Raw genomic sequence first — 17,168 nt, 5'->3', positions numbered from 1 at the left:
AGGAGCTGCAGGAGAAGGTTTAGAAGACAGAGGATCTCCCTCCCGCCGGTCCCTGCTGACGACGGAATTCGTAGTTTGATCACAGGGGAACACTGTCCGCTGGGCGCCAAGACATACACTGCCTCTACATTCCTTCTCAAAAAAGAAGCAGCAACTTGGCCGACTGGAGCCCGGCGGTGCTATTGGCAATGGCCTGCGCCAAGGGCGATCACGGCGATCACGGCGATCCTGCTGCCCCCGAGGCGTGCATGAAAGGGAGAGCTTGGCGTTCTCTCCGGGCGACGAGAGATGACGATGTACTACTTTCAATGCCAAGATGTCGCACAGCGCGACAGAGGGCTGCTGGCCCAGTTTGTTATAAGTGGCAGTGCTCGAGAATCATGCCTCCTCCCGCCCGAGACGAACCCCGGGGATCGACTGGCTACAGGGCTTGGCCATGCAGAATGGGCATTCGGTCGGACCGATCGGGGCTGAGGCGTAACTCGGTGAATCGGGTGCAACTGCTCTCAGTACAATCAGTGAAGACTACCACTGCAGATGTTCATTCTCGGCTGATTCGGAGGTCGAGTAGGTCGAGTTCCGAGACGCAGACTTGTAAGACGAATCCTTCGTTCAAAGTATACTCCTGCTGCGGTATCAGGGATACAACACTTCACCGCATCTTGTGAAAGGGGCGTTGTTGCGTCAGGTAGAGCCAGGTAGTCCGTTGGGGACGATAGGAGGCGATACAATACCTGGAACCATTTTGGGTGGCTTGCTAATCTCACGACGTATAAATATGTACAATGAGACGGTACGTCAATGTACGGTGGCCGATAGCGGCCAGCCTCGGCAAGCGGCGTTTTTATCGAACTTCAAGGGCAGAAAGCCCTACTTGGCCACATAACTGCCTAACTAAGCTATATAGCTACCTGGCAACCTAGGATAGTAGGCTACTTACACGCAATATCACGCACAAGGAATTATGATTCTACGCTAGCTATACTAAACGGGAGAAGAAGCCTCTAGTATCAATGTCGAAGAATTTACTTAGAGCTACTGTACTATAGCGGCCGGGTTTAAATCGTTATTCTTAATAGAGGCTACCGCGCTAAGCCACGTAGGTAGAGAGAGTTATAGAAAGAGATATAGAAAAAGATATTGGAAGAGAGAGGTATAGAGAGAGAGGTGTAGAGAAAGAGGGAGAAACTTATGGGGTATTCGAAAGTAGACTAAATTACCTACATATTTCGGGTATGTTAATGCCTAGTTTATAAGGTATACTGGCTAGGCAGTATAAAACCGCCAATTGCCCAAGGGTCGCCACTATCGGCCGCCTCAGTCAATAGCAGGCTGAAATCGGCTGGCGTCGATGCGGTTATGAGCCTTCCAATCCATTCACTTAACGGTCTGGTCATCACGTCTAGGTACTTTCGCCACCGCGTATACGATCCACAGAGACTGTGATCTCTTATGTATCTAAAGCTGTTCAGAACTCAATGAATAATTCGTCAGATAGTATCATAGCTCTTTATACCATGTTTATTCAGAAATAAAAATCCAAAGTTGCAGAGAAAGTGTTCAAATCTTACACAGACAAGCGTCTATTCCTTATTCAAAACACGGTAGTATATGTTTCCGGTTTTGCACAGCTTTCCTTTTTTAATTATCGCCGCTTTGTGAAGGCGCTTAAACTCAGGTTCAGGTTCTCTGAGTTAATTGCTAATTTCTTTGTATCTAACCTTAATGCTCTCTATAATAGACACTCTGGTATGTCTGTATGGAATAGGAATGTCTATAATAGGAAAAGGTACGGACACAAGGTATCTTACTTCTGTGCTCTACAATAATAGCAGGGCTAAGTAACAATATAGGAACACCTGCATAATGTCGATCATTGAAGATCCTCGCAATACCAACATTGGTGCTGCCCTGTAAGCATTTTGGCCCTGGAGAAGTCATCCAAAGGGTGAATATCATTCGAGCATTTTTTTCGACAGCGTCCCGACAATATGTCGTAACAAGGATTACTTGCTTCGATGATGAACTATGTGAAATACACCATGAGGCGCACCGTGGCTTTATTAAATCCTAGCAAGAAGAATTGTAACGCTAATTGTGCCGTAAATCTTTGATACCGACATGAATCTCCAATTTAGACTAGCTAACTGCCTGCCCCCTTCCGGGGAATGAATTATTTCCTATCAAACAGCAGCTAATTCAAGTTCTAACGGCTGGCGTTAGGTGCCAAATTTAGCTGTAAACAAGTTGGTGCGAATGCCACCGTGCTAAATTTACCCCTCCGACCAGCCGTGAATACGAGCTCGCTTGTGACAGCCTGAGGGGTAAATTAACGTCACTCAAGCGTTTTTCTTGAGAAATTCGAGGCAATATTTTATTTCAAAACTTCTCACTCACGATAAATCTCTCCAGGTCTTGAAATCAGTATCATGGATCCCCTCTCCATTTCCGCCTCGGTGGCCGGCCTCATCACGATATCGACTCAAATCCTGAGCCTCGTTGGTGCGATCAAGTCCAAGAACAACAAAGGGCTGGAATCTCTGTCGCGTGAAGTCGTGGCCGTCCGTGGAATCCTCTGTCAGATTCAACAGATTATTCAGTTCCAATCTGCAAAGCCCACCAAAAGCTCAGAATGGCTAGAGACCCTTAATAGTACCACGAATAGTTTGGGAGACACATATCTCACCCTTCAGAAAGATTTGCAAGGGTTGCAATCAAACTCGAAGCTTGAGTCACTAAAGATGAAAGTAAAGTGGACACTAAAGGAGAGTGATATTCAGGACAGGTTGAGAAGTCTGGAAAGCTATAAGCTGTCTCTGGATCTATTGCTTTCTGTCCAGACTAGGTACGTGTCTGTGTAAAACAATAGCTAATCTGTACTCACAATTTACAGTACTACTACGACGAATATCGAGGAAATTCTCGTTCAAGTCCAGAAGAAACTGTCGCTGAAACCCGCAGAATCTACTACTGTAAAAACGCCGCTATCATGGAGAAAGAAGCTAGCAGGGCTCAATTCAGGACCGCCTGACGAGCAAAAGAAAGATGATACTGGGGAAATCTCTCCTCCACTTGGGAGTAGTGCTAGCTCGGTGACTTTGGGTACTGACTCGTCGCATGTGATCCCCAGCCCGAAGACAACCGGCTGGGATGAACCAGGGTTCTACGGTATCAGTCGAGACGAAGGTCAACAAGCTCCAGATCTTAACAGCCCTGATCTGACTTCCGTCTGTGAAATGTAAGTACTAACGCAAGTTGTCTATCAGATCTATCGGACACAACCGATACTAACAATCAAATTGTAGTAAGATTGGAAAGCAGAACATTAGTCTGGTCTGTGGCTGGGAGGAACCATCAGTAGCAAACGAATCAATCAGACACATGCAGGTACATCTGTTATTCAAGGGACCCTCAGTGGGAGATCTTTACTTCATGCAGCTCAAAGACTGTAAGTCAGACGACACCTTCGAAGAACCAAGACTAATCCCTCTCAGCATTATCGATAATAACACTGCATCGCTTTTTCACACCAATTGGGAGGTCCAGTCTCATAATTGGACGGTGTGATTTGAAGGGCACCGCCTGTGACCTAGGACAGGAGTCTCCAGAGGATCATCATCTTGCACTGGGGGCATATGCCCTTAAATCAAGCGACAAAATCGAGCAAGTACTGGTGAATTTTGAAAGTCCTCGCGGTATGTCTACTTTCTGGCTCGTAGACTGGTGAAATACTCACGTGAGATCACAGATCGCGAAGAGTTCATGGGGCATCTGTACGCCGCTCGATACTTGCAGCGTATGGAGCTTGCATTTGGCATGCCACAAAAGCTGTACCATGATTCAAATGCCGGGAAAAGGTAATTTCTATTGGAATTGATTGGATGAAACGGAAAGCGATCAGAAAGCTGACAGCCTGAGACAGAGCTCAGCATGTCCAAGTAGGATATGCAGACGGCAAGGAGAAGGCCTTCATTTATCCTTATATCACCGTAGAGTACAACCTGGAAGATCGAGCTCCCCGACTCAAGTGTACGACAAAGCCGACTGATCATGTCGGTGTCTTTAAAGAGGATTGTGAGTGCAACCGTCCCGTACTTACTCTAGATTCTATTCGAGATCTGATGCAGTCCAGTGCCGAGCCTCGATATTCAAATAGTAGGCAGTGAAACTATCGTCTGCAATGCTCCAGATGGAAATCAAATTCGCACAATTTCGATGACTTTTGGATCTCTGAGCGGTAAGAGTAGCATGTCAATACACTCTGCTGAGGTAACTAATTTCGCCACAGAGGTTCTGCAGATGTACTACCGCCTGCAAGATATCGTGCGGGAGTGGACCGTGATGAGCACGAAAAATGTTGGCGAATTTAAAGTTAAAAAGGAATGGTAAGAGTTTCTTCAAATCTTTTTGAGCCGTGTGAACCACGTATCTGAGTACTGCTCGCTTTAGGAAAGTCAAAAACTTCGAGTTCTGGAAGGAATCCAAGGCTCCTGGGATACCTTTCGGTAGTGTCGTTGTGGTGGCCAAAACAGACCGTTCCCTCAAGAGAATGATGATGGATGTATACGATGAGACGCGAACTGAGAAGCTGGCATGTTTCTACGGTATGTGCAGCAGCTGGCCAATATGATCTCATGCATTTCCTCTCTGGGGTTTTACTTACGGTTCGCAGTGATGATCTATTCTATAATATTTCACAAGCGCCACATGCGAGCATCATCCCCTGATTTCTTTGGTTCGCCGATTATGCAGACCGGTTTCTGGGACCTCAGGAATAGGGGTGATACCTCGCCAGAGAATTTCCATGCAGGCCAGGTGAGATTGAAAGGCCCAGGTGAGAAGCATATATGCGATGAGCTGGAGGAATTCGCAGAGGCCATGATGAAGGACAGTCAGGATGCCCAGAAGAGGGTAATGATTGAAATTAATCGGGTGTGAGAAGGGAACTCGACTATAATCGAGGGAAAGCCACTCAGGCTGAGTTAAGAAGCACAGAGTATGTAGTTAGCATATTCTTCCTATTATCTCCAACCCCTGAGATCAGCCCCAATTTCGTGACAGCGGATCCTGTATCTTTCCTATCTACATTATTGTCTAGATACTGATTCTGACTAATTTTGACCTTCAGTTCCAGGATGGCTGCTGTAAATTCTAGATTTGTCCAGCATTTTGATACCTGAATTATAAGGCCGCGACAGCCTGTCGGAACAGCAAGATAGGTGGATCCCAGGGAAAAGGAAATACTAAACACCCGCCTAGCTTAGTCATGTTTTTGCCCATACAAATTGCCAGAAAAGGGGCATCGTAGCAATTCAGACTGGTTGATATCCGATTGGTGCGCAGTATGATTTACTAAGCAGTATTCCGACTCAGCCCCAATTTTGGGGCAAGGCACGTGAAGCCTCGCAAGGGAATGATCAACTTAGCCCCCAAACCTCAACGCGGAAACCGAACACATTCATTCATAATGGGCGGGGCCCCTTGGACATCAAAAGGTTGCAATACTTGCAGAAGGAGAAAAGTAAAGGTATTTTCCTCAAGAATGCAAGCGAAGTGGGAGAGTCTAACTCGCGTAGTGCGATCTACAACACCCTCATTGTGCTAGATGTCTCCGCGGCGGCCACCACTGCGAGGGGTATGGGCGACCCTCAAAATTCATAGTACACACTTTTTCCCATGAGGATAAGGAGCCTGAATGCATGACCACACGCTTCCAGTCCAAGCAGAATATTAAGGGTCCTTGTCTGCCGTCAAAGGAGCCGAGTATTGCCGTCATCAACGTGAATGCTCAGATCCGCTCTCAACTTTTCTCATTATTCATCGACTCTTACAATCCATCTTCGCCAAATTATCAAGTCAACTTCAGATTCAAAAATGCGGCAAATTTGCTCGAGGCCTTTCCGTCCATGGTGGATGGCAAGGATAGCCAGTTATTGGACCGGGCGACATCAGCACTTGCATCTGTCTTTGTCGGCAAGAAGTTTAAGAATGAACAGATGATTCATCATGGTGTCGCACTATACAATCAAGCTATATGTTCCTTCTCCCGCTTAATATCACGCCAGAGCCTGCCTGTTCGAGAGGTTCTTTGCGCCAATGTTGTCTTCCAGTATTATGAGGTTGGTTTAAATCTTAGTTTCAGCTATGTGTTCTAACGTTCACAGGTCATCAACTCCACATCGGGGTTCTCTGGGTGGATGGCACATATGCAAGGTGCCAATGCTGTCGTCGCACAGCATGAAAAGTCGTTAGAGAAGGATCAGGTATCCGTTCTGCTGTTCCGCCAACTGAAATTATCAAATGTAGGTAATATATGGCTTGGAATTCTTCAACTCACAGGCGCTCATTGGTTTCTTAGATTTTTCACGCTATTGGAAAATCTCGATCTGCACTTTACTTCTGCCCGATGTGGCAATCCTTAACGTCATGTACCGACAGCCATGGCTGGGCTGATCAAGTTGATGAAATTATCGACATCCTCATGAGCTGCACACTTTTCTTTGAATATATCGACAATCTTTGCTCTGGTCATGATACAAGACAGTTGATGAATCTCTGCAATCACTTGAAAAGGCAAACCGAATCATGGTACGCGAGGCAACAATCCGCATCGTCAAATCCACTGTATACGACCATTCCCAACAAAGCCGATATCCCGAGATCACACATCACCAAATCACTCTTCCCTGAAACATACAATTTTGCCTCTATCGAAATTGCAGAAGCCCATATGCTATACTGGGCTGCCTCACTTATCATCTACACCCTCTTCCAAGAGATTGAGCGTCGAGGAGAGTCTCCTCATGCAGTTTTCGATGGATCCCATAGTTCAAATCACATACCTCTCTCGGACAAAGGCAAGCCTAACTCATTTATGAAAACTGCCGAGCTATATACCGACGAAATCTGCCGTGGCGTGGGGTACTTTGTTCAACCACACATGCATATCTTGGGTGGGCATCATTTACTCTTCCCCGTGTCTATGGCGGCTCAATTCTTCCATCGCAATGATATTCAGGATCGCTACATTTGGTGTCAAGAAGTCTTTGCTTCCCTTGAGTCGCTTGGGTTGGGATTAGCCCGGGTCTTACAAGGAACACCTTGGTCAAGATACAAGTCAGGCAGCACTTTACAGTCTACACAATCTACATAGAATCGAAATATGGGTCACTGTGTGCGGATGGATATAACTTCGTTGCAAACTATATGAACGAAATATATCATCATTTAAAATGATTCCAATCTCAGATGAACGTGATGAATGTTATAATAAGGTCGCTATCAATGAATTGGCCCGAAAAAGGAAGAGAGCTCAAGTTTCCATCTTTGATTGTGAGACCACAAAATCACTCAAACGTTCTCACTCGTCTTCCTCAGTCTTGCGCTCCTCCCTTTCTCAGACCACGGAAAATGAACTACAGGAACAACAAAGAAGCTGTTGCTATCATCAGCAATACCTGCGAAGGCATTGTACCAAGCCAAGAAAGCCCCCAGAAAAGCGAGGACTCCACCTGCTTTCATAAGACCTTCATTTGGCAGGTCCTGAGCGTTCGGGAAAAAGTACGATAGGCTGATGAGAAGAATTGCGATGTCAACGACGAAGAATAGGGAGAAGAATGCCACTGTGGATTTGACGGTGCACAACATGATCATGAAGGTGAAGATGAACCACGCCTGGAGCAGTTAGCTTGAATTATGAAGATATCATAGAGTAGTCACTACATACCATAAGATAGAGGGCAAAGGAATTGTAAAACATGATAGGTGAACCCTTGTCAGCCTCCTCAAGGGCTCCTATAATACCGAAGCCTCCGGGAATAAAGGTGATGGCAATGGAGATCCAGAATCCGCCGTAGGAGGAGAGGACAGTAGCACCGAAAGTATTCCCGGCAGCCATTTCCCTATTTAAGAATGTTAGTCTTCGTATGAAAATCGGATGATGTTTCCGATAACATACCACATCCCAGAGAGTAGCTGGACCAGTCCGCCGTAGGCCAAGGCAGGTCCAACAATGAAATTTGGCTGAGTGATACCCCTGACATTCATTTGAATGCATCCGAGCATGAACGTTGTGAGAGCAAACCCACACAACCCAAGGGGTGCTGGATTGGCAATCTTGCGGTCTTTGGGCGATCGGTAAAGACCTGGTTGGAATTCACCTCCAAAGGCAGGAAGTCGACTTTCAGCAGTGTTGATATGGGCCAATGGGCCATAACGACCGACTTCAATGTCATCGGTGTTGGAATCCGAAGAAGACAAGTTATTGCCAGTCTTGGCGTTGTTATCGTAAGTCATGATAAATAATCTGGTGGAATTGGGAGATAATAGAATGAATTTCAGGTGGATTGAAGGAGACTAGCTCCTGGAAAAGATTATGAAAGTGTTCTCAAGAAGCTGTGTGTCGGTAAAGTTGACTCCCATGACCTCGTTATATAGACAACATTCTGCCAACCTCTACAATCTATGACGACTCAATGCCAAGCGGCAGTTATCGTCGGGAATCTCCACGAAAACAAAAGGGACCAATCAAGGGCCATCAATTGATGAATGGAGGGAGCCAACCCCCGATAATTGGAAGTCAAAGTTTCCAGTGTGAAACAAAAGCTCCATCGGTCCGTCGGTCCACACATAAATTCCTTGATCCCCCCGCCCGAGACATTATCGTAAACTAAGATAGTAAGATCTGCGGTTGGCGGATCTCCGTTCAAGCTTTAAGATGATGCGGGGAAACCCCGGATTGGGCCACTTACCTTGGGGTACGCATCAAATAGAGTTATCTTGTGGAGATCGGAGCAAAATTCGGCACATCATCTTGCAGGCTTAACTATGGGAACCTTTTCCAGTCCGACTTTCGGAAACTCTGTGGATGCCGAAGATGGAGCCGAATTCTTGATTGACTTTCTGGGATCGCCAGTTGAGTGGATTGACGCTGCATATGTGGTAGATGACTGCGTGGAACCATTTGGGCCCCATCCACAGTTGCTTACGGGGCTGCGGAAGGCGCGGTACGAGATTCCGCGATTCGATCGAATTTATTGGTAGACACTTTTTCCTTTTAGGGACATACTATATAGTAAAGTGGAACGACGAACGACCACCCATGTGAAGGGTTAAGGGTTCATTTAGGATTGACTAGTGCAATGAGAATCAACTCTCGGCGGAGGTGCTTTTCCCACGGCGAGCATGGTCTCCACGCTCTCTTTAAGACGAGGATGCTCCTCATCAAGATGATTGCCATAGGAATTGATGAATCTCAGCTATGCTGAGGTAGCTTACGATCATTCAGAATGTGTGGTACCAGATCATCTTTAACCTAAGGGTGTCTTCTCCCTAACGTAACATGGAGGGAAATATCAGCAAGACTTTGACTTCATGTTCATGACCAATACAAAGTGTTTTGAAGAAAAGTCATTTAAATTTAATTTAGAAGAGGGGAACCTGTGTTGGAAAGGAGATTTTCATTAGCCCAAGTATGGGTGATCAGAGACTAATCATGGTAGGAAAATAAGGCATTACTGGGTTTACCAGTCTAAGCCAACATGATAGACATAGAAAACAAAAAGAAAAGAAAAAGGAAAAACCAGGACTCTCAGTCGAATAAGGCATCGGGCAACGGCGGCACCAGGAGGGAAGAGTCGGATCCTGGAGAATTTGGCGTCGGGCGACGTCGCCGCCAGGGAAAGGGAAGAGTCAAATCCTGGAGAATAGGTGCCGGGTAACGCCGGCACCATGAGGCGATGAGTGTCGGGACCTTGAGAACCGGGAGCTTAAGTCGACCCAGATGGGCTCTGGAGGTCGACAGAGCCGGGGCGGTGGGGAAGGACCTTTGACTGCCCTGAAGAGGCCAGGGCAGGCGCAGGAACGGCCGTAGCCGAGGCAGGGAGGTCTCCTGTTCTCATAGTCAGCTTGCTTCGATGAAATGTATCGAAAAGTCATCCACAGTGGAAAAATCAGGTGAATTCTTACTCATCTCATCATCCTCATTCTTCTTTCCTGAACGAGAGGCCAAGATGCCGTCGATCTCGGCAAGAACCGCCATGAGACGGTCGACTTCTGCCCGGAGTTTGGCGACCATGCGGGCACAACGCTCGCACTCTGCTTGTAGCTCTTCATTGAAGAAGAGTAATTGCTGCTCGTGTGTAGGGGGTGCCTAAAATCGGGGTCAAGGCCATGTAGTGAGGATGGTAAGGATGAGGATAAACCCTACTTACCTTTTCTAGGCAGCGGCGCCGGATCTAAGTCTAGTATGTTAGCACGTTCCTTTAATAGACTCACGATGAACTTGAACTTACTTGACGCGGGGGGAGTACTCGACGTGAGGGGAGTTCCCTGTCGAGGGCGCTTTTTGCCCTTGCCCTTAGTAGAAGGGCCAGGGGCAGAGGGAGGGGAGGGGGAGGGGGGGGGGGGGGAGGCGCGGGAGCGCCATATGCCATATCGCCCAATATCATATGGAGCTTAGGGCAAGCATCTGTGAGGTGCTTGCCATAGCAGATACTGCAGGACAACTCCAAAGTGTTAGCTTCCAGTCAATCACAGTCAGGATTAGGGTCAGGGCTAGGAGGGTCAGGGGAATAGTGAGGGTCAGGGCCAGGATGAGGATCACAGCCAGGATGAGGATGAAGATGATGAGGAGATGAGGAGGTGAGGATGGTGAGGATGAAGGCTATTTACCTTGTCAGCCATGATGGTGAAGTTGGGGAGAGGGTCTGCGATGTATTGTGTTTGGTCACTCTTGTTACATATTTGTACCTCCCAGTACATTTTGTCGCACCACAGGATATCCGTACGCATTCGTATTGAGGAACCAATTGAGGTGGTTGACATGAAGAACTGTCGAAACATGGAGCGGATAGTCATCTGGGAGGTATTAGAACCTTCCCATGGCAGTCACGCTTTTCTTCAATCAATCAACTCAATAATTCTGAATTGGTTCCGTTTGACCTCAACCTCGTCCCTATTCGTCCAAGAGGATTACTAGCCCATACTGTCATAGCTTGCTCTGACAAGAACTTAGATCGAGTTTCTGATTACCATACAAGTAACGGGGGAATGAGTACACGCTGAATAATAATGTTCCGAACAGCGTTAAGTAGTGGTATTTGACCAATCCCTCAACACATTTTAGACAAGTGAGACTATTAACAAACCCGGACACGTCGGTTATTAGAGATTCAAACTCTTTCAGTGATGTCATTATTACATAGGCCAAATGTATCACTCCGTGCGAAACCTAGGTTATTTCGTATGGGTCGTCATAATCTGAATTTCTCTATAAACCTAAGCACCGACTTACATATTCGCTAACCATGGAGAAGCAATATACAACAAGGAAATTCACTGTTCAGGGTGAGCCGACGACTGACCACAAGAGCCGTCTCCAGCGTGTGCTTCAAGAGGAGGGTAAGATTGCCGAGGTCGATGAAGTGGGGGCCGACGATGAGCAGAACGCGTTGATGTATTAGCTCCAGTCAGCATCGGGACATCGCCGCAGACCCTGAAGTTAGATTTTAATACGGGCTAATCAGGTATCCCTCGTCTCCTGATCAAAGTTCCGAAGTTCGGGAGGATGGTCTGAGGATAACCTTCAAACGTTTGCACACTAAACCACTCGGTAGCTCTGGTCGACAAGAATCTAGACGCTGACTGTAGATGACTCTATGATACCCGTAATAAGACTGAGTGCTCATATCCACTATATATCAAGTGGCAATATACTAATACTGCCCCAGGATACCGACTTAAATCACTCATATAAAACACCCTCGAAATCTCCGTAATAGTAACCACCATCAATTTTTTACCTTGAATTCTATTAATCATTCTACCTCTCCTACCTTTCTACCTTCCTTACTACCTAATATCTACACTCATAATATTTACCGTTTTGCTATCTCATAATGAACCTTCTACTTCTGCTCCTAACTTTTATCTTCTAGCTAGTTGCTTGCTAGGGAGATCTAGGGCACCGCACTATCGCCTACCTTGCCCAGAAATATCTTAGCAATAAGGCAGCATAGCTTATAGATGTTCTCCTGCCTAGTAGTGACGGGGAGGATATCTCAGATGCGGTAGTTTAGGCTAACGTAATAAGGCCCTACTTTCTATTTACTAGGCCGTGGTATTTTATTAGTATATTGCAGCAATCACTCCACGACTAATACTAAAAACTGATCTTTATAGATGCCTTGGACTATCTACCCGAGTCGTGCCAGGTTTCCTTTACGTCGGATTGTAGTAGTCCCGGATATATAGTATCCGCTATTCAAAACATAGTATATTGACCCGACCGCTATTTATATCTAGCCTGTTGAGCTAACTAAGTCGTAGACAAACCGGGTTAATAATAATAAGTTAGATAAGGATAAGTAAGCCGAAGCGCTGAAGTTTCTTATTTATTTTTTCGGCGATATACATTAACCGTTATATACGGAAGCTCTTGATCGCGGAGGAAACGAGATCTGTTACGATGTTAACTACTTGCAGGGTAGTAAGCCTGTCAACTAGGTAGGAGAGGATAAGCACTAGGTTGGATTGGAACAGAGACTGTTTCTTAGGGAGCTCTATCTTCTTCTCCCTAGGCTGATCTTATATACATCCCCCATTAACAGAAGGAGGGGTAAACAGGTAAACGTATCAGTCCGCATAAGAAATATGTCGGTCAGCGGGCAACTCTCCTCCGACGAAACAGCGGTGGAAGGGAGATGAGAGGTCACCGAACTGGTGCGTCATCGCCAACCTCCGGGGTGGCCTCAGGCCGAAAAGTGGGAATAGCCTCACAGGGGTCAATACCATAACAAGATCTATATATACTTCGACGGTCGGTGTAGCAGAGAGGAGAACCTCTATAGTATCTAGGATATAGATATTCCTTATAAAATTAACGGCCTAAAGTATAATCTAAAATATAACGAAGAAAAAGAGCCGGCTGTATAATAGGTAGCAAGCCTTTTTTAGGCAAACAGGTTTAGACCTCGTTATGTAGAGTGTTTAGATATTTAGAATCCTTTAGAATATGCTCTGCTATAGGTAAGGGAGACGAACAGACTGAATTGTGATTATGTCCTGAAAAATAGCGTTAACTAGCTTGAAGACAATAACCTTAGTAGTGACTATTACGTTAGCTCGGCTCCTATTGTGAATGAATAGATCTACAAAGCTAGAGTTCGCCTAGCTACTTAGCTGAACGCTTTAGTAGTATAAAGGTTATCGATTAGAAAACTTATCAAATAAGGTAGAAAAGTGAGAGGATGTTTTAAGCTCTAAATATTAGTTATATCAGGTCTGTAGAATTAGGAAGTAAGTACGAAACCGCTTCTTCCGCTATGAAGTCTTTTCTCTATTCTAGAGCAAACTAAAAAAATAGAGAGTAGGATAGGAAATGTTCTTTAGGTTGCAGTATTTGACTTAAAACTCGATTTCTACTTTACTTTCTAAAAAGATTTTAATATGTTTACCTTTCCTCGAATTGCTAAATATTATCTAAAAGTACCGCGTATTTATTAATTCATTTCCCTATTATCCGTGAAGAAATCATTTCAAAGTATACTTATTCCTTACCTCTGGATTAATAGGGGCCGTATTTATCAGAGATTATCCTTGCTAAGAACTTGTGTTATCTCGTCGTAAGGGGCTAGTGCGATCTAAATAAGATTAAAACGTGAGTCTAGGTATTGAAGCTTGCTAGACTAGCCACTACTATCCGCGAACCCTTTTATGCTAATAGCTTTTGCGATATCGGAAAGGTTATGATATTCCTAGCAAATAAGGACATCCCCTTCTCCGCGATACGCTTTTACTGCCCGAGCGATACCTGCGGCGTCGTCTTTCTTAATATCTGTGTTGAATTTCACACCGAAATCCTCTAAATCGTGGGCCAGAGGTTGCACAGTTTCATACGGGCGTCCTCTGGAACTATCTAGATAGGTTTGTTAGCTTGATATAAAGCACAAAACATTCTATTTGCAAAGAGCGAGTGCTACGTAGTGGGTAGAGACCGCCACAAAAGAGACTTAAGGTGGAAGGAGTAGCTCAGACCTTTCTTAGGGTGTTCGGTAATAATATAGCTAATATCAAACCCGCTTTCCTTTCTAAAAGCGTTACGAAGGCGCTGCGTTCTTTCTTCCCCTTGAGCAGAGAGATTATTTGCCCTATCACCTGGCTTTTCTCCATGCCTAATCATGTAGATATTTGGTGCAGTCTGCGTGAGGTTTCAAGGAGGTCAGGAAGTCTCTTTGAGATACAGATATCTCATACGAAAATGAACTAACCATCGTAATCTGACTTTCCGATTAAAAATTGACTTGCAAAAGGCGATGTTCCAAGCAGAAAAACAATTAGTCGCGGTGACGGGAGCTACTTGACAGGGGAACTCGGACGACCCTGGGAGATGAGTTCGCAGCATCCAGACACCAGAGGAGGCTGGAAACCCAAGCCCCTCTCAGCCCTTCGTCGTCCTTCCTCCTTCCTCAAATCCTCCAGCCCCGCTACTCCACCCAACCGAACTACCCCACAACCGAACGACAAACCTCTCCACCAAATCCCTATCACCTACTCTACTATCGCTGCTAGAGCTCTCTCATTCCATAACCAAGTGCTCACCGACGTCACCCCTGTCCAACTGGCCCAGAATGGCTTGTATTGCAAGCTTCTCTCAGGCTTTGGCGGCACCGTATGTTGTTTTGCCTGCGGAGCGACTAAGCCCTTATACAAACTCTAGAGAAATTCTATCGAAGAGATGCAGCAACTTCACCTAGCAGATTGTATATAGCAGATCATCTGTCGTGATCTAAAGCCCGCGTTCGAAACGCCCGTTTCTGTCCCACCGTCAAGCACCGCATCGCCATCACCCCAACAGCCGCCGCAGGGAGTCGCGCTATCAGTCATTCTGCTAGAGGAACCTTTGACTATAAATGTCGAGTCACCCGCCGAACAGCCCTCTGTAACACTCGAACCAGGCCCTCAGCAGCATCAACCGACCTGCTTTCCAGAGTCTTCTCGGCCTCCTCATCCTCCCTCTTCAACGCCCTCCGCTCCCCCTACACAAGACCAACGACCTACCTATGCCTCAGTTCTTCAACGCCCTAAATCTTCTCTACCGCAACCGAGTCCTATAGCCTATCACTCCGCACGTTATCCCAAACACATACTCACAATCGAAGATCTTTATCGTCGTTTCCATAATAAGCCATCGCCATTCAAACTCGACAAGAGAACCAGTCCACGCTCGGCCAATCGAGCTCGCAACAAAACCAGATCTACTGCACAGGCCCTAACCAGGGTTTTAATCTCAGCATTACCTGAATTCTCGCAACTTCTAGCGGAGATGCAGCCAGCCGCGGACAACTGTTGGACGCCTTATCTGAGAACTCACCATCGCCGCGCCATGAGGGCAGCCTAACGTCATAAATGGCAATAAGGCCACGATAGGCCTTACCAGGTGAGGCTCAAAGTTCACCGTTCAGGAAGTTTGGATCATTCTCAGTGGATCAGAAACCATGTATTTACATAGTTGTTGTAGCCTGCATATCGTTCGCGAAGTTGGATCCCAGATTAGGTAATGTATAAGTATAGTGGCAGCCTATTAGGCTGCCACCAATACTCTAGGCAGAAGGCCGCTACTGTAACTACAAATAGCTGCACATACTTGCCTAGGTAGAAGATGATCATCACACTTGTACTTCAATCCAGGGTTTCAACTGGTTATGAGCCTCTCTTTCCAAACTATACTTTGGATTGATGCAGGTGATCAGTGATCAAAGCCCCAGACCCCAGACCGAGACATTCAGTTCTTAGCACCAGACATGACGAACTCCGAAATGGACGAAGTCAAAGCCGACCTCAAGCTCAAAGGCAAGATCAACTTCATCAGTTGGAAGCGCGAGTTTGAGCGTGCGGCCAAAGCGAATGATACCTTTGAGTATCTTACGGGCGAAGAAGTTGTTCCCTCTAAACCTAGAAAGGAAGACTACTTCGCGAAGCCTGGCGATGCCGATATACGTCGCTCTACCCGGACCAAGAAGATATCAACACTAATAGTTGACGACGGTGATGAAACAGATAATGCTCAGGCTGTTCTGATTACCACTAACAATAGCCTCCGATGGCAGATTGACTATAATGAACATAAGAATGCCAAAGAGAAAATGAAGCTTGCTAGCAAGTTGCTGGACAGTTAGGTCTTAGACGGTATCAAGATTAAGATCGAGGATTGCACTAATGCTAAGGAAGCCTACGATTTAATCAAGAAGCGATACGCCGTTACTCATAAACATGCGCGTGACAGCCTGTTGAACCAACTGAGTTTAATCAAGCTCGAAGACTGTCTCTCTGTGACTGACTATACGAACAAAGTTCGCTAAGTCAAGGCAGACCTTAAGACTGTTAAATATAATATGACCGACGATATATTCGCTACCGCTCTGCTTTATGGTCTTCCTCCCAGCTACCGCGCCTTTAAAGAAAAGTACGACTGGATCCGCTTAACTAAACCCGATGACCCTCCAGATCTAGACTACCTCTATAAGCGCCTGCATATTGAAGAAGTTCAACAGCTTCGAATGAAGGAGGAGAGGAGGGCCCGCGAAAGGGCCAAGAAGGAAACGAGCGGTAACATCGGCAACAGAGGCTACAGCGGCCGATCTAAGCCGAGCCGCGAGGATAAAAGCTACTTAAAATGCACCTATCCCGACTACGGTAGAACCGGCTATACCGAGGAAACCTGCTAGGTCAAGAACCCCGAGAAAATTCCACGATCTCTCAAGGACAAATTACCTGCCTATGTCGATAACAAGCTTATAAACGAGAAAGCCGGCATAGCTAGTATCGTTGAAACGGATCCCGCCTACGATAGAGATGCCTTTATCCGTGCTAATTCCCTAGGTATAGCTCCCTTCTCCACAACGCACGCAAACTTAGCTGACTCTTTGCTACAGAAGCGTAGCGCTGTGTTATATAAGCGAGAATCAGGGGGAGCTAGTACTAGGGAGTCAGGAATCAGGATATTGTCTTTCTCGAAGCGGGTTTTAGGAGCCTTCTTGACAGGCACTTTCTGTACTACAGATATATAGCTAGCTGACACTGGAGCAAATATGCATATCGTCAATAATACTAAGTGGTTTAAAGATAATACTTTTCATTCGTTCAATTCAAATATCAGCATAGCAGATAAG

At 46.0% G+C, this 17,168-nt stretch overlaps 5 protein-coding genes across 5 annotated transcripts; 2 read left to right on the top strand and 3 right to left on the bottom strand.

The window, feature by feature from the left end:
- Positions 1 to 2,429: 2,429 nt before the first annotated feature.
- Positions 2,430 to 4,938, top strand: N7458_008272 (uncharacterized protein; the record flags this gene model as incomplete). The annotated part of the gene is made up of 10 exons (XM_056911654.1): positions 2,430 to 2,845; positions 2,894 to 3,238; positions 3,306 to 3,448; positions 3,495 to 3,695; positions 3,749 to 3,857; positions 3,923 to 4,074; positions 4,133 to 4,237; positions 4,289 to 4,385; positions 4,450 to 4,604; positions 4,673 to 4,938. The coding sequence occupies 10 exons, from the start codon at positions 2,430 to 2,432 to the stop codon at positions 4,936 to 4,938; spliced, it is 1,989 nt and encodes a 662-aa protein (XP_056764480.1).
- A 2,412-nt stretch (positions 4,939 to 7,350) lies between these two features.
- Positions 7,351 to 8,295, bottom strand: N7458_008271 (acetate uptake transporter family protein; the record flags this gene model as incomplete). Its single annotated transcript, XM_056911653.1, has 3 exons — positions 7,351 to 7,674; positions 7,727 to 7,901; positions 7,958 to 8,295. The coding sequence occupies 3 exons, from the start codon at positions 8,293 to 8,295 to the stop codon at positions 7,351 to 7,353; spliced, it is 837 nt and encodes a 278-aa protein (XP_056764479.1).
- Positions 8,296 to 9,767: 1,472 nt separating this feature from the next.
- Positions 9,768 to 10,683, bottom strand: N7458_008270 (uncharacterized protein; the record flags this gene model as incomplete). Its single annotated transcript, XM_056911652.1, has 4 exons — positions 9,768 to 9,889; positions 9,967 to 10,150; positions 10,212 to 10,235; positions 10,672 to 10,683. 4 exons carry the CDS (start codon positions 10,681 to 10,683, stop codon positions 9,768 to 9,770), a joined length of 342 nt encoding a protein of 113 aa, XP_056764478.1.
- Positions 10,684 to 13,754: 3,071 nt separating this feature from the next.
- Positions 13,755 to 14,179, bottom strand: N7458_008269 (uncharacterized protein; the record flags this gene model as incomplete). Its single annotated transcript, XM_056911651.1, has 2 exons — positions 13,755 to 13,905; positions 14,010 to 14,179. The coding sequence occupies 2 exons, from the start codon at positions 14,177 to 14,179 to the stop codon at positions 13,755 to 13,757; spliced, it is 321 nt and encodes a 106-aa protein (XP_056764477.1).
- A 1,621-nt stretch (positions 14,180 to 15,800) lies between these two features.
- N7458_008268 (uncharacterized protein) lies at positions 15,801 to 16,724 on the top strand (the record flags this gene model as incomplete). The annotated part of the gene is made up of 2 exons (XM_056911650.1): positions 15,801 to 16,170; positions 16,369 to 16,724. 2 exons carry the CDS (start codon positions 15,801 to 15,803, stop codon positions 16,722 to 16,724), a joined length of 726 nt encoding a protein of 241 aa, XP_056764476.1.
- Positions 16,725 to 17,168: the final 444 nt, after the last annotated feature.

Source organism: Penicillium daleae (assembly GCF_028827525.1).
Source record: "Penicillium daleae strain IBT 16125 chromosome Unknown utg000007l_segment0_segment0, whole genome shotgun sequence".
Taxonomy (NCBI): domain Eukaryota; kingdom Fungi; phylum Ascomycota; class Eurotiomycetes; order Eurotiales; family Aspergillaceae; genus Penicillium; species Penicillium daleae.
This window is presented reverse-complemented; position numbering and strand designations above follow the sequence as displayed.